Below are 16,577 nucleotides of genomic sequence, written 5' to 3'. Positions count from 1 at the left end.
TCTGTCTCCTAGAGATGAATGTACTTTGGTGCAAAAAGTGCAAATCAATCCCAGAACAACAGCAAAGGACCTTGTGAAGATGCTGGAGGAAACCGGTACAAAAGTATCTATATCCACAGTAAAACGAGTCCAATATTGACATAACCTGAAAGGCCGCTCAGCAAGGAAGAAGCCACTGCTCCAAAACCGCCATAAAAAAGCCAGACTACGGTTTGCAACTGCACATGGGGACAAAGATCGTAGTTTTTGGAGAAATGTCCTCTGGTCTGATGAAACAAAAAAAGAACAGTTCGGCCATAATGACCATTGTTATGTTTGGAGGACAAAGGGGGATGCTTGCAAGCTGAGGAACACCATCCCAACCGTGAAGCACGGGGGTGGCAACATCATGTTGTGGGGGTGCTTTGCTGCAGGAGGGACTGGTGCACTTCACAAAATAGATGGATTATGAGGATGGAAAATTATGTGGATATATTGAAGCAACATCTCAAGACAGTCAGGAAGTTAAATTTTGGTCGCTAATGGGTCTTTCAAATGGACAATGACCCCAAGCATACTTCCAAAGTTGTGGCAAAACGGCTTAAGGACAACAAAGTCAAGGTATTGGAGTGGCCATCACAAAGCCCTGACCTCAATCCCATAGAAAATTTGTGGGCAGAACTGAAAAAGCATGTGCGAGCAAGGAGGCCTACAAACCTGACTCAGTTACACCAGCTCTGTCAGGAGGAATGGGCCAAAATTTACCCAACTTGTTGTGGGAAGCTTTTGGAAGGCTACCCGAAACTTTTGACCCAAGTTAAAACAATTTAAAGGCAATGCTACCAAATACTAATTGAGTGTATGTAAACTTCTGGCCCACTGGGAATGTGATGAAAGAAATACAAGCTGAAATAAATCCTTCTCTCATTCTGACATTTCACATTCTTAAAATAAAGTGCTGATCCTAACTGACCTAAGACAGGGAATTTTTACTTGGATTAAATGTCAGGAATTGTGAAAAACGGAGTTTAAATGTATTTGGCTATGGTATGTCAACTTCCGACTTCAACTGTACAAACACACACATACATACATTATATATAGAACAAAAATTGAAATGCAACAATTTCAAAGATTTTACTGAGTTACAGTTCATATAAGGAAATCAGTCAATTTAAATGTATTCATTAGGCCCTAATCCATGGATTTCACATGATTGGGAATACAGATATGCATATGTTGGCCACAGATACCGTAAAAAAAAAATTGGGGCGTGGATCAGAAAACCAGTCAGTATGGATATTGGCGGGAACTGGAACACTGTAGTAGACGTCGACCCAGAGCATCCCAAACATTCTCAATGAGTCACATGTCTGGTGAGTATGCAGGCATTGGAAGAACTGGGACATTTTCCGCTTCCAGGAATTGTGTACAGAGCCTTGTGATATGGGGCCGTGCATTATCATGTCGAAACATGAGGTGATGGTGGCGGATGAATGGCACAACAATGGGCCTCAGGATCTCGTCACTGTAGCTCTGTGTATTGAAATTCCCATTGATAAAATGCAATTGTTTTCGTTGTCCATAGCTTATACTTGCCCATACCATAACCCCACCATGGGGCACTCTGTTCACAAAGTTGACATCAGCAAACCGCTCGCCCACACGATGCCACGTTTGTGGTTGTGAGGCCAGTTGGACATACTGCCAAATTCTCTTACACAACGTTGGAGGCGGCTTATGGTAGAGACATGAACATTCAATACTCTGGCAACAGCTCTGGTGGACATTCCTGCAGTCAACATGCCAATCGCATGCTCCCTCAAAACTGGAGGCATCTGTGGCATTGTGTTGTGTGACAAAACTGCACATTTTAGTGTGGCCTTTTATTGTCCCCAGCACAAGATGCACCAGTGTAATGATGCACACTGTCGATTACACCACGACTTCGAGAAGCTGCGAAGTGACATAATCAAGCACACCCATCTCATTAGTGGTGGTGAGATAATGTATCTTATGTCAGACTAATTTGCAATTGACTGTCACAGTTTGAGAAGACAATCAGAAATACTGTTAGAATGTTTTTCAATTGACTGCCATAGCCCCAAATAAAAAAGTAAACAGGCTGTTAATTACTATTTTTTTCACGTGGTTGCGAGATTTTTTTGATATCAGAATTGGGTCGTGGGCCAAAAAAGTTTGGGAACCCCTGCTGTAGGCTGTTTCGTTGTTGGTATTCAGGCCTACCACTTGTGTCTTCTGCAAACTTGATGATTGAGTTGGAGACATGCATGTGCCTACATTCACCACCTGGGGTCGGCCCGTCAAGAGGTCCAGGACCCCGAGCTTAGTGATGAGCATCGAGGGCACTATGGTGTTGAAGGCTGAGCTGTAGTCACTGAACTGCATTCTTACATGGGTATCCCTCTTGTCCAGATGGGATAGGGCAGTGCGATGGTGATTGAGTCATCCGTGGATCTGTTGGGGAAGTATGCAAATTGTAGTGGGTCTAGGGCAGGGGTCGGGGTCGGGAACCTATGGCTCCCGAGCCAGGTGTGGCTCTTTTGATGATTGCATCTGGCTCGCAGATAAAACAAAATATTCTCACTTTTTTATTTTTTTAAAATAAATTTTATCCCCTTTTCTCCCCAATTTTCGTGGTATCCAATCGCTAGTAATTACTATCTTGTCTCATCGCTACAACTCCTTGTTTTAATCCATCCATCGATTTTTCACTGCTCATGTCCTGTTCAGGGCTGCAGGAGCAATTGTCCATTATTTTAATTAAATGATACTGGCCTACGTTGGCCGTTGCTAGGTAAAACAGGTAAACGCCTCCTTTTGAATCAGTCTGCTCGGTCATTAGCTCAAAGCTAACCCTTCGACGAAGAAGATGGCGAAAAGAAAAAAAGATGACGAGTATCGTGCATTTCAGGACGAATGGACCGAAGAATTCGCCTTTGTGGAGAGAGCAGGTTCTGCGGTGTGTCTAATTTGCAATGACAAAATTACATCGATGAAACGGTCGAATGTAAAGCGGCACTTCGACACGCGCCATGCTACCTTTGCATCAAAATACCCTGCGGGAGACAGCAGAAAGAAAGCGAGCCAAGAGCTACTGAGCAGGGTGCAAGCTAGCCAGCAGCAACTCCGCGTATGGACCCGGCAAGGTGACTATAATTCCGCTAGCTTTGCTGGATCTTTAGCAATAGTGAGGAACGGAAAACCATTCACAGATGGCGAGTATGCTAAAACGTTCATGCTGGATGTAGCCAATGAACTTTTTGATGATCTTCCGAACAAAGACAAGATAATTAAACGGATACAAGACATGCCTCTGTCGGCAAGAACTGTTCATGATCGTACCATCGTGATGGCAAACAAAGTGGAGGAAACGCAAGTGAAGGACATAAATGCAGCGCCATTCTTTTCCCTGGCTTTGGATGAGTCAACAGACGTGAGCCATTTGTCGCAGTTCAGCGTAATTGCAAGATATGCTGTTGGTGACACACTGCGCGAAGAAAGTCTTGCAGTTCTGCCATTAAAAGGGTCCACAAGAGGTGAGGATTTATTTAAGTCTTTCATGGAGTTTGCTCAAGAAAAAAATCTACCTATGGATAAACTTCTCTCAGTGTGTACTGATGGTGCTCCGTGTATGGTGGGGAATAAAAAAGGATTTGTGGCGCTTCTCCGTGAACATGAAAATAGACCCATCCTAAGTTTCCATTGCATTCTACACCAGGAGGCACTTTGTGCTCAGATGTGTGACAGGCAGTTTGGGGAAGTGATGTCGCTGGTCATTCGTGTGATCAACTTTATTGTTGCTCGAGCCTTAAATGATCGCCAGTTTAAAACACTGCTGGATGAAGTTGGAAATAACTATCCTGGTCTGCTTTTGCACAGCAATGTGCGTTGGTTGTCAAGAGGGAAGGTGCTTAGCCGTTTTGCGGCTTGCCTGAAAGAAATCCGGACTTTCCTTGAAATGAAAGGCATCGAGCATCCTGAGCTAGCCGAAACTGAGTGGCTCCTCAAGTTTTACTATCTCGTAGATATGACTGAACATCTGAACCAGCTCAACGTGAAAATGCAAGGCATTGGAAATACAGTGTTATCCCTTCAACAAGCTGTGTTTGCTTTTGAAAACAAGCTAGAACTTTTCATCATGGATCTTGAAACAGGTCGTTTACTACATTTTGAAAAACTGAGCCAATTTAAAGATGCATGCACAGCAAGTGAGCCTATTCAAAACTTTGATCTCCACCAGCTAGCTCGCTGCACATCCAGTCTCCTACAGTCCTTCAAAGCACGCTTTGGAGAATTTCGTGAGCACACTCGTCTTTTTAAGTTCATCACCCTTCCAAACGAGTGTTCACTGAACACAGCTGACCTGAGTTACATTCCTGGTGTCTCCGTCAGAGATTTTGAAGCAGAAGTGGCTGACCTGAAGGCCTCAGACATGTGGGTGAATAAGTTCAAGTCACTGAATGAAGATTTGGAAAGAATCACACGACAGAAAGCGGAGTTGGCGAGCAAGCACATGTGGACAGAAATGAAAAAACTTCAACCCGAAGACCAGCTGATTCTCAAAACTTGGAACGCGCTTCCTGTCACATACCACACACTGCAGCGTGTGAGTATTGCTGTATTGACCATGTTTGGATCTACGTATGCATGTGAGCAGTCATTCTCACATCTTAAAAACATCAAGTCCAACCTACGATCACGTTTAACGGATGAAAGCCTCAACGCTTGCATGAAGCTTAACCTCACCAAGTACCAACCAGACTACAAAGACATCAGCAAATCCATGCAGCACCAGAAGTCGCATTAATGGTGAGTATTATAACAACATTATTTAAGAATAAATTCAGAGGCTTATTATACTGACATTTAGTTGAATTCACTTTTAAAATATATTATATGGCTTTCACTGAAAAAAAAATCCAAATTTTTTGCTTTCATGGCTCTTAGTCAAAAAGGTTCCCGACCCCTGGTCTAGGGTGTCGGGTAAGGTGATATATTCCTTAAGTAGCCTCTCAAAGCACTTCAAGATGACAGAAGTGAGTGCTTCAGGGCAATAGTAATTTATAGTTCAGTTTCTTTTGCTTTCTTGGGTACAGGAACAATGGTGCACATCTTGGAGCAAGTGGGGACCACAGACAGATGGGATAGATTGAATATGTCCGTAAACGTATCAAATTGATCAAACTAAACAAAGTTCAAATATAACAAAGATTGAAGTTCCAGTTGCCCATTGTTTTATTTCAGAATTTTCTAAATTAATTTTGACATTAACATCAAAGATCCTTCCTCTTCACATTCACATAAGAAAAAATAAATAGTATCGAACCATAAACTCCCTTTTATTAAAAGGTTAGAGCTTTTACAAAGAAAAATACAGTGAATACACTATCAACATGATTTACAATCCAATCATTAGAAGTTAAAGTAGTAGTTAACACCTGCATATTTCTATACATTTTATTCCACTATGATCTGGGAACAGCGCCCCCCCAAAAAAGTGGTTAATCAGCCGAGTAAGGTGCTATCGCTTGTTATTTGTTAAATTTTCCATTGTTTTCTACATTTAATTCACAAATTATTATTTAAATAACAGCAATCTCTTCACAAGGCAGTGCACTACGAAGTGGTGAGCCAGAATGGGTGCGTGTGGCAAAGAAGTCATGAGTATGCAGTGAAGAAATGGGACAGAATCACCCTGACAATTCACCCAGTTATATAAAACGGTTTCAGAGCCAAGAAAGAGACCAGCCATTACAATAACATGGCGATTTTAAAACATTTTGAAACAAAAAATGTGTTTCTTATTGGACAAGTTCAAGGAGTACATCCGTTTCAAAACGTTTTCAAACTACTGAACACGACCCAGATGCTCATAGCCAAGACAGCCTAGGGGTTAACATACAATATTTTTGCCAAATATGTAAGTTGGTGTCCAGTGCATTAAAATAACACACTCAGGAGAAGGTTGTGTGTCACTTGCAAGTTTGATTTGACTGCAAACACACACGTGACCTAAACATTTCATGAGTGAAAGCTATATTTCATCTAACTTTATTACACTTCCACTTTTCCTGTGAAGAAATCCTACCGAGAGGCCTGTTAGAGATATGCCTGAGAAGCAGAGGACACAAAAAGGTCAGAAGTGGCAGATCTCATCCAATGCCAATCAACAGGCTGGTGTTTATCAGGTCACGAGACAGAAAAGGTTTTGCAAAATTTTGCAATGAGAAACGAGAATGAGGACAAGTCCAGGTAGTCCCTCCCGGTTTGAGTCCATTTTCTTCCATGTGGTGCCTAACACAACCCGTTTGTTTTCTGGCAAGCCTTTTTCCCCTTCTCCCCCCTCCTATCGGTCTGTCTGAAACTAAGCTTAGAACTTATCTTGACTTGACTCTGGGCTTGTCTGTTTGGTGTCTAGATTTTTAAGATACAATGTTGCCTATTACCAAACATATTTTTCCTCAAAACACAGTGCTGACCATTTGCGGTTGTGCATGGACATGGTTCATATTTTACTTTTGATTCACAGTCGTTTTCCTACGCTCACTCCAGTGGTTTTAAAATATAGCTAACATCATTTGGGACAGGTGATGCAATGTTTAGCTTCACACTTTTAACAAAATATCTAGAATGACAAAAGTGAACCCTATAAAACTAGGGTCACATTGGTGTTGAGTTAATTACGTTAACTACTACTTGTTATTGTCATTCTTATCCTCTTATTCACTTAACATGAATATACAGTATATTTCTTAGGGCTATGGGCCTGGGACATGACCTTATACTGTATACTCGGGTTCATTCATACTTAGCTCTACTTAGTAAGTACGCCATTTGAAAAAGTTCCCTGCATCATACTGTATATGCATGTATACACGCCGAGCATTCATTAAAATCAACTAGTTTGGACACTTAATTGTTTGATCTTTAAATCACGGAGTTATTAGTTATTCTCTATAGGACAAAAAAGGAAAGTGATACCTTTCAGAGGGAGTGATTCTCACAAGCTGTTGTCTTAGTTAATTTCCTAATTATCCCATTCTTAAAATGTACTCCTAAAATGTACTCTTCACCTAGCCGCTGTCTTTGACACGCTGCTGACACTCCCACGTCATTAGTAACTCATTCGGTTTGCCATAAAAATAAAAACAAAGTTATTAGCGTATACATTTGAACCCTATACAGCTCAAATCAGTAGTGCTGATCCTGAATTTTCGGGAAAGAAAAGGTCCGTCAAAATGACAACAAACCAGGGTCGTCTTCAGCAGGCACAAAAAACAAACAGTTTCAAACGGAAAACAAAAATGGCTTGAGCACTAAGACAAAACGTTGTCACTTCTCTTCCATTTGAGGCCTAATGAATACGACCCTGTTTTACTACAATGATTCCAGGCTATAAAAAAAAGCATTCTCCATATTCTGGGTTGAAATCAATACAGAGACTTGATTAAAAACTGACTTATAAACAAAAACTTTGGATTGCAGTAAATAATTAAATGTCTGGTTTATCTATATTAAGGGCATAAACAGCTGACTAGAAAACTATTCTATTGCACGTAAAAAATATAGCTTTTCATCTTTGCAACATTCACAAATACCTTTTGCCACAACACGGTGGTGTGCCAGCAAAGTAGATGCTTTAAGTGTCAATATTTCTTTCAGAAAGCGACATGTTAAATCAAGTAATACTGTAAATCTCTAAATGTCAAATCGATGAGGTCTTTTTGGAAGAATCCGCAGCACTCGATCCTAGCATTAATTCATCCATCCATTCATACACTTAACAAATCAGGGCTCAGGGAGAGGAAGGGAAGAAATGACGGCTGACATTGTACTGCATTTTGAATAGTCTCCGTGATTATTAACTACTGTGGTGCGGTGTGGAGATGAGACAGAGACAGACGTGAGTTGGGGAGGGAACATCCCCTCTTCCTCTCAATCCCTACCTCTTTCTTCCTCCCTCTCTCCCTCCTCCCTTCCCGGACACGTGGGCTGAATAAGGCAAGCTGCAACAGGGTCACACAATTTAGGAGGTGAAAGGTAAATCAGTCAGTATGAAGGGTCATCACCATGGAGACGGACTGACTCCACCTTAGGTGCAGGGGGTGTGTCTATAATGGGGCTCGGGACTGCAGAAAGGAGTGGATGTCAGTTTCTGCCCTTACAAAGAGCCAGGTCCTGGGGGAAAAGTGCTGTTGCCTAAAACCTAGACAGAACAAAGTGCTGGAGAGCATAACGTCGTGTGGAAAACGGCTCCTCGTGGCGGCCATTTTGGCGTCCCCATGTTACTACTCCTGTCCGAAGCCCTCAGTTTCCTCAATGGCAAACATCAGCTTTTCCTTCAGCTGCTCGTAGCTCTTGTAGGGGGGCAGGTCCAGTCGATTAAAGCTTTATAAACACAAAAGGAACACAGAATGAGACAATTACATTGTAAGTAGATAAATGATACAGACTTCCCAGTTGGTAAGAGCATGGGCACTAGAAACACAAAGATTGTGGGGTTCAATCCGGCGGGGATCACAGACACATAGTAAACATTTACGTTCTCACTGTACAGAGTTGCTTTTGATAAAAGTGGCATAAAATGTATTAGATATTTGATAACAAAATGCAATGTTTGAAGAAAGAGAGGAAAGGTCGTCTATGGTTGAATTGAAAACATCAAAAGAAGTCTTGTGTGGCAGGGCAACGTTTAATATTCAGTCAGTGAAAGTGCTTAAAAACTACCAGTGAGTAACTCCATGAAGGAACTTACCAAGTGTGACTTCTTGGAAGCCAGTTTTCTTTGCCCACCTTCTCAATGCAGAACTTCTGTGGGCCATTACTCCCTAAAAAACAACAACAAAACATTACTCGATACAACTCTCCTCACTTCTCATCCACACAAGTAACATAAAATTGCTCAATGTCTGTAATTGGGCCTGGTCTAGCAGTCCATACTTGTTTGTCCATTTCCATCTACAGCTAACTGCCAAAATAAAGGACACATTTGAGCAAATGAGGGATACAAAGTATATTGAAAGCAGGTGCTTCCACACAGGTGTGGTTCCTGAGTTAATCAAGCAATTATCACCCCATGCTTAGGGCCATGTATACAAATGCCCAGTTGCCCAATATTTTGGCTATCATGACTAGAAGAAGAGATCTCAGCGACTTTGAAAGATGGGTCTCAAAAGGAGCATAGGGGGTTGAAAGGGTTGTGTGTGTGTGTGTGTGTGTGTGTGTGTGTGTGTGTGTGTGTGTGTGTGTGTCAGTCACCAGATCTCAACCCAATTGAACACTTATGGGAGATTCCGGAGCGGCACCTGAGACTGCGCTTTCCACTACCATCAACAAAACACCAGATGATGGAATTTCTCGTTGAAGAACGGCATCTTATCCCTCCAACAGAGCTCCAGAGAATCTATGCCAAGTCGCATGAAAGCTGTTCTGGTATCTCGCGGTGGTCCAACGCCCTATTAAGACACTTAATATTGGTGTTGCCTATATTTTGGCAGATAAATATAAATAAAATGCCCCCCAAAATATATATTTGAATCCTCAACATCAATGGATTACTTGCTCGGTATCCATAAACAATCCCTTTAGGTGTGAGTTAGTTGAAAGAATAGAACAAAACATATCTTATATTGGGACGACAGGGGTTAACCAGCCTTCTCTCTAACTTTTTCAAATACATGTATTATTTATTCTCCAACGTACCCATGAGGTCAGCGAAGCCGCCCATGGGAAGCCGACAGGTGCCGGTGACAAACTGCAGCAGCCTCATACGTTTCTCATTGTCCATCTCCTTCACAAACTGGAATTAACATTTTCACGTCAGAACATTTTACGCGTCAAACTATGCCAAACACCCCTTCACAACATTCCATAATTCATGAATTAATGAACTGCGTCATTAAACGGTAGAGCCATGCTGACCTGCCAGAACCAGAGGATCTGCTTGCTGCTGCGTGCGTAGTGCCTGTAGATGGTGTGCCTCTGCCAGTCCACCAGGTCTATCTCCTGCATGCCACACAGCATCACCTGGTGGGGGACGGACCGGGGGGGGGGGGGGACCAGATATTACGTTACACCATACTCAAATAGGGAAGCGCTGTACACTCCGGGAGAGTGACTTTTTACCCTGAGTGAGTTTTGAACCCAGTCCACCAGGTCTACTCCTGCATGCTACACAGCACCACCTGGTGGTGGGACCGGATATCACTTTGGGAGATTATATATTTTTTTAACCCGCTACTGTGGTGAATGACCACTGCTGGTTTCCAAATTGACCCCGAGAATCAACAGTCTAGGGCCGAGGCACTCGATACTTCAGTGCAAGACATTAGCACTAGAAAGGAAAGGTTGAAATACTGAAGGTAGGTCTCTGTTTAACAGCCATACGGTTAGATTAAAAGGAGGCCTCTATTTGGGTAGTCCCCTTACAGATGGTCCAAAAAGCACTGAGTGGTTTTCAAGTCACATTTCTTCATTACAGAAACTAATTTGATCAGTCTATGAATTAACCCATTGTGTACCTCCAGTTCCTTGGCGTCAAAGTACTGCAGGTACTGCTGGGGGAGGACCTCATTAAAGCCCTCGAAGAAGGCCTGGGTCTGCTCCTCCACCCCTCTGGACAACCTCCACTCTGCCACCAGCCTGAAGGAAGGACACAGACACACAGGGGGACACAAAGACAGACACGCGCACACACCGATGTGTCAGAAGACTTGCTTTCTTCTGTTAGAAAAAACATCTGATAAAGAAAGTGTTCACACACACACACACAGATTTCTACACTGAACAAAAATATAAATATATAAACTCAACATGCAACAATTTCAAAGATTTTAATGAGTTACAGTTCATATAAGGAAATCAGTCAATTGAAATACATTCATTAGGCTCTAATCTATAGATTACACATGACAGGGAATACAGATACGCATCTGTTGGTCACAGATACAAAAAAAAAAAATTAGGGGTGTGAATCAGAAAATCTGTCAGTATCTTGGGTGACCACCATTTGCTTAATGCATAGAGTTGATCAGGCTGTTGATTGTGTACTGTGGAATGTTGTCCCACTCCTCTCCAATGGATGTATGAAGTTGCTGGGAACTGGAACATGCTGTTGTATGTGTCGATCCAGAGCATCCCAAACATGCTCAATGGGTTACATATCTGGTGAGTATGCAGGCCATGGAAAAACTGGGACATTTTCAGCTTCCAGGAATTGTGTACAGACGCTTGCGACATGGGGATGTGCATTATCATGCTGAAACATGAGGTGATGGCTGCGGATGAATGGCACTAAATGGCCCTCAGGATCTCATCACGGTTTCTCTGTGCATTCAAATTGTCATTGATAAAATGTAATTGTGTTTGTTGTCCGTAGCTTATACCTGCCCATACCATAACCCCACTGCTACCATTGGGCACAACTCACAACTTTGATATCAGCAAACCGCTTGGCCACACAACACCATACACATGGTCTGCGGTTGTGAGGCCGGTTGGATGCATTGCCCAATTCTCTGAAACGACGTTGGAGGCAGTTTATGGTAGAGAAATGAACATTCAATACTCTGGCAACAGCTCTGGTGGACATTCCTGCAGTCAACATGCCAATTGCACGCTCCCTCAAAACTTGAGACATCTGTGGCATTGTGTTGTGTGACAAAACTGCACATTTTAGAGAGGCCTTTTATTGTCCGGAGCAAAAAGGTGCGCCTGTGTAATGATCACTCTGTTTAATCAGCTTCTTGATATACCACACCTGTCAGGTGGATGGATTATCTTGGCAAAGGAGAAATACTCACTAACAGGGATGTAAACAAATTTGTGCCCAAAATTTGAGAGAAATAAGCTTTTTGTGCGTATGGAACATTTCTGGTATACTTTTATTTCAGCTCATGAAACATGGGACCATCACTTTATATGTTGCATTTCTATTTTAGTTCAGTGTAGTTGGTTTTCAAAGCAATCCTACCTGATGTATTCCTCTTTGTTTTCCTCAGTGACCAAGACATTGCCTCCGTCTGGCTTCAGCTCGTGAGTGGTGACCTCCCCCAGGATCTCCTTGTCCACAGAGAAGTACATCTCCAGACCACACTCCTCCAAGTTGTTATCTCTGGTGGTTGGGAATCACAAGAGGGCAGTCATCCTCATCAGCTCCTCCTCTGCGCCATCGTCGTTATAGTCATACATTTTCCTCTTCTCCTCTTCCTTATAATCATTCTTACACTTATCTCCCAATCATCCTCACTCAATAACAATCAACAGCAGTTTCCATTTATAAGGAAAGCTGTTCACACCAATTCCCATTTCTACTCCCAATTCCCGGACTCACTTGATCCAGATGAGGGAGTTGTAGAATTCCGGGTCGATGGATTCCAGGTCCTTCAGGGCCAGGGGTTTGTTCAGGATGCGCTTGTAGAAGGGCAGGGAGAATCCCGTGTCGATGAACTTCCCATGGAACAAGGCCTGGAGAGAAACATAATGAACCAGGGATGTGAAGGGCTGTTGCGGTGACAGTATTACCGCCACACCGGCAGTCATCAGTCATGACCGCAGTAAAATTCTATGTGACCATTGAGTCACGGTAATCTCCTCTTATGCACTCTGGACATTCATTGGTAGTACCCAACTCGCTAACGATCATCAGGTCACTAATAGCCTGGTACTCAGGGCTCTATTGTCTCTCTAACCACTCTGACATGAATGCAAATGCGATTGAAAATCACATCAAACACTTACCATTAAAACAGTATGTGGTTTAAAAAAACTCACCCTCACTGTGATCATTTTGAAGAAAAAAAGTTTAAAAAACAGGTTGAAACCGGGTGGAAAACATGGTCGTTGTGGATGTTGTTTCAAAGCCTAACAAAATGGACAGCGCTTTCTAAGGTGATGATTAATTCAAAACATCCATATGCATATTAGAGCTTATGCATAGGCCTATATACAGAGCATTCGGAAAGAATTCAGACCCCTCCAATATTTTCACATTTTGTTATGTTACAGCCTTATTCTAAACTTTATTTTATTTTATTGGCCCCGCATCAATCTACACACAATACCCCATAATGACAAAGCAAAAACAGGTTGTTTGAAATACGGAAATATCACATTTACATAAGTATTCAGACCCCTTACTCAGTACTTTGTTGAAGCACCCTTTGGCAACGATAACAGCCTCGAGTATTCCTGGGTATGACTCTACAAGCTTGGCACACCTGTATTTGGAGAGTTTCTCCCATTCTTCTCTACAGATCCTCTCAAGCTCTGTCAGGTTGGATGGGGAGCTTTGCTGCAAAGCTATTTTCAGGTATCTCTAAATATGCTCGATCTGGTTCAAGTCCGGCTCTGGCTGGGACACCCAGGACATTGAGACTTGTCCCAAAGCCACTCATGCGTTGTCTTGGCTGTGTGCTTAGGGTCTTTGTCCAGTTGGAAGGTGAACCTTCACCCCAGTCTTAGGTCCTGAGGACTCTGGAACAGGTTTTTATCAATGATCTCTCTGTACTTTGCTTCGTTCATCTTTCCCTCGATCCTGACCAGTCTCCTAGTCCCTGCCACTGAAAAACATCCCCACAGCATGATGCTGCCACCACCATGATTCACTGTAGAGATGGTGCCAGGTTTCCTCCAAACGTGACGCTTGGAATTCAGGCCAAAGAGTTAAATCTTGGTTTCATCAGACTAGAGAATCGTATTTCTCCTGGTCTGAGAGTCCTTTAGGTGCCTTTTGGCAAAATCCAAGTGTGCTGTCGTGTGCCTTTTACTGAGGAGTAGCTTCCATCTGGCCACTAGCATAAAGGCCTGATTGGTGGAGTGCTGCAGAGATGGTTGTCCTTCTGGAAGGCTCCACCAACTCCAGAGGAACTCTGGAGCTCTGTCAGTGACCTTCCTGACCAAGGCCCTTCTCCCCCAATTGCTCTGTTTGGCTGGGCAGCCAGCTGTAGGAAGAGTCCTGGTGGTTCCAAACTTCTTCCATTTAAGAATGATGGAAGCCTCTGTGTTCTTGGGTGACCTTCAACGCTGAAATTTGGTACCCTTCCCCAGATCTGTGCCTCGACACAATCCGGTCTCAGAGCCCTACGGACAATTCCTTCGACCTCATGGCTTGGTTTTTGCGCTGACATGCAGTGTCAACTGTGAGACCTTACATAGACAGGTGTGTGTCTTTCCAAATCATGTCCAATCAATTTAATTTACCACAGGTGTACTTCAATCAAGTTGTAGAAACATGAAGGATGATCAATGGGAACTGGATGCACCTGAGCTCAATTTCACTTCTAATAGCAAAGGGTCTGAATACTTATGTAATTAAATTGTTTTTATTTTTAATACATTTGCAAAAATTTCTAAAAACCTATTTTGGCTTTGTCATTATTGGGTGTAAATTGACAAAGAAAAGGTTTTCTTTTATACATTTTAGAATAAGGCTGTAATGTAACAAAATATGGAAAAAGTCAAGGGGTCTGAATACTTTCCAAATGCACTTTATGAGCCCAAGCCTGAAAAAAACTGAATTAAAATAATGATTGTGTCTTTATACAAGACATAGCCTACCATATATTATACAAGGCAGAAAAACATTTGGAAAAATACTGATACTGATATCTTTGGTACATAATTGGTCTAGCCTACAATTACAGTGAATTTGTACCTGATTTTGAATAGCCTAATAATAGGGCATTTTCAATATTTTTATCATTAATAGGGTGACATTTGCTTTCGCTACAGAATATCTCACCACTGAGTTACCATCTCCTCCCCTCTCTCCTTAATTTCTTTATCCAGTGCGCAAAGAGAGGGGTTGTTAACAGTTTAATGAAATATGTTTAGTTGTGAAAACGTGACAATCGATGTTCCCAAACAGATTTCACTTGGTTTCCCAAAGCACTGGGTAGCTGCAGGAACAGGGTTGGAGAGCCCATGGCATACAGAGTTTGGACGGAATATCACCTGTTGCGCAGCGAAAGAGATGATTGTGGACTACAGGAAAAGGAGGACCGAGCACGCCCACATTCTCATCGACGGGGCTGTAGTGGAGCAGGTTGAGAGCTTCAAGTTCCTTGGTGTCCACATCACCAACAATCATGGTCCAAGCACACCAAGACAGTCGTGAAGAGGGCACGACAAAGCCCATTCCCCCTCAGGAGACTGAAAAGATTTGGTATGGTCCCTCAGATCCTCAAAGGGTTCTACAGCTGCACCATCGAGAGCATCCTGACTGGTTGCATCACTGCCTGGTATGGTAACTGCTCGGCCTCCGACCGCAAGGCACTACAAAGGGTAGTTTGTATGGCCCAGTACATCATTGGGGCCAAGCTTCCTGCCATCCAGGACCTCTATACCAGGCGGTGTCAAGAGGAAGGCATATTACCTCAATTACCTCGACTAACCGGTGCCCCCGCACATTGACTGTACCGGTACCCCCTGTATATAGTCTGGCTATTGTTATTTTACTGCTGCTCTTGAATTATTTGTTACTTTAATTATATTGTTTTGTATTTTTTCTTAAAACTGAAGTTGTTGATTAAGGGCTTTTAAGTAAGCATTTCACTTTAAGGTTGTACCTGTTGTATTCGGCGCATGTGACAAATAACATTTGATTTGAAATAACCGGAGTAACCTATACCCGGCATGAGTGTAAAACATACCAGCGGGAAAGTGGCCTCCATTCGATATTCCAGTGCATACAGAAGACATGTCTTTTTTGACTTGACCCTGTTCCTGCCCACTTGAAAACAGGCCATTCTAAATCTCAACAAATTTGACATATTGGTAAAGACAAGATTAAATTGAGAATAGTGTAATGGGTGAAAATATGATCATTTGAGAGAACAGCGTGTGCAGCGTGAGGCAAAGAGCCTTTAGTCGCAACACGCAGCCCATACGTTTTGATTTCTAAGGCTTTCTAAGGTTTGTATCATTCACAACTAAAGTTGCCAAATAACTATAAATCTAGTTGTTTCAAATGATCACTTTTTTAAAATGTAGATGTTCCAAAGGCGGGCGTCAGATGCTAAACGATGTTTATGTTAATTAACGGTCAATTACCATGAGACCGGCAGTCTTGCATGACAATAACCGGCTGACAAAATGTCATGACCGCCACAGCCCAAGATGTGATCAGGAACGAGAGTGTGGCTTATTTCAGGGTTGTGTTAATTCGGCACCAAACAAACTTAAAAAGGCATAATGCAGCAGTTGTCGTCTCCATATTAAATCATATCTGGGTAACAATTAAGTACCGTACTGTGATTGTTTATTTTAGACAATTTGAAAACAAAAACAGCTTTTTAGCCAAGAGCAATTTCTCAAGCAATAACTTTAAATGAACTGTCTGGGGGTGATCTGAGTGGGGAGGGGGAAACTGAAAACTAGCTGTTGTTGGCAGAGAGGTTTGGAACTCTTTCTTATTTGTCTGTTAACTAATTAACCACCTGGTGAATTCACCAGGCAGGCCAAAACTCCATCCCACCAAAACAGGTGGTCTTTTCAAACAGCTTTTACACTACAAGGCATTATCATAATTTTCACAATATTATTCCAACCAAATAGTGTGGAAATTCGACCTAAAT

At 42.4% G+C, this 16,577-nt stretch overlaps 1 protein-coding gene across 1 annotated transcript in view; it reads right to left on the bottom strand.

Moving 5' to 3' along the window:
* Positions 1-5,214: 5,214 nt before the first annotated feature.
* The window catches only part of LOC120064371 (E3 ubiquitin-protein ligase Itchy-like), a 69,958-nt gene continuing 58,595 nt past the window's right edge, over positions 5,215-16,577 (bottom strand). Inside the window, exons 18-24 of the mRNA XM_039014912.1 lie at positions 12,335-12,468; positions 11,975-12,115; positions 10,524-10,644; positions 9,925-10,029; positions 9,706-9,802; positions 8,759-8,831; positions 5,215-8,391 (exon numbers count right to left, since the gene is read on the bottom strand). Coding sequence (XP_038870840.1) covers positions 8,292-8,391; positions 8,759-8,831; positions 9,706-9,802; positions 9,925-10,029; positions 10,524-10,644; positions 11,975-12,115; positions 12,335-12,468 — 771 coding nt within the window. The 3' untranslated portion in view covers positions 5,215-8,291. The remainder of the gene's footprint in view (positions 8,392-8,758; positions 8,832-9,705; positions 9,803-9,924; positions 10,030-10,523; positions 10,645-11,974; positions 12,116-12,334; positions 12,469-16,577) is intronic.

This window comes from Salvelinus namaycush, chromosome 2 (genome assembly GCF_016432855.1).
Source record: "Salvelinus namaycush isolate Seneca chromosome 2, SaNama_1.0, whole genome shotgun sequence".
Classification (NCBI taxonomy): Eukaryota; Metazoa; Chordata; class Actinopteri; order Salmoniformes; family Salmonidae; genus Salvelinus; species Salvelinus namaycush.
Note: the sequence above shows the minus strand (reverse complement) of the source record. Positions and strands in the feature narration are given on the sequence as shown.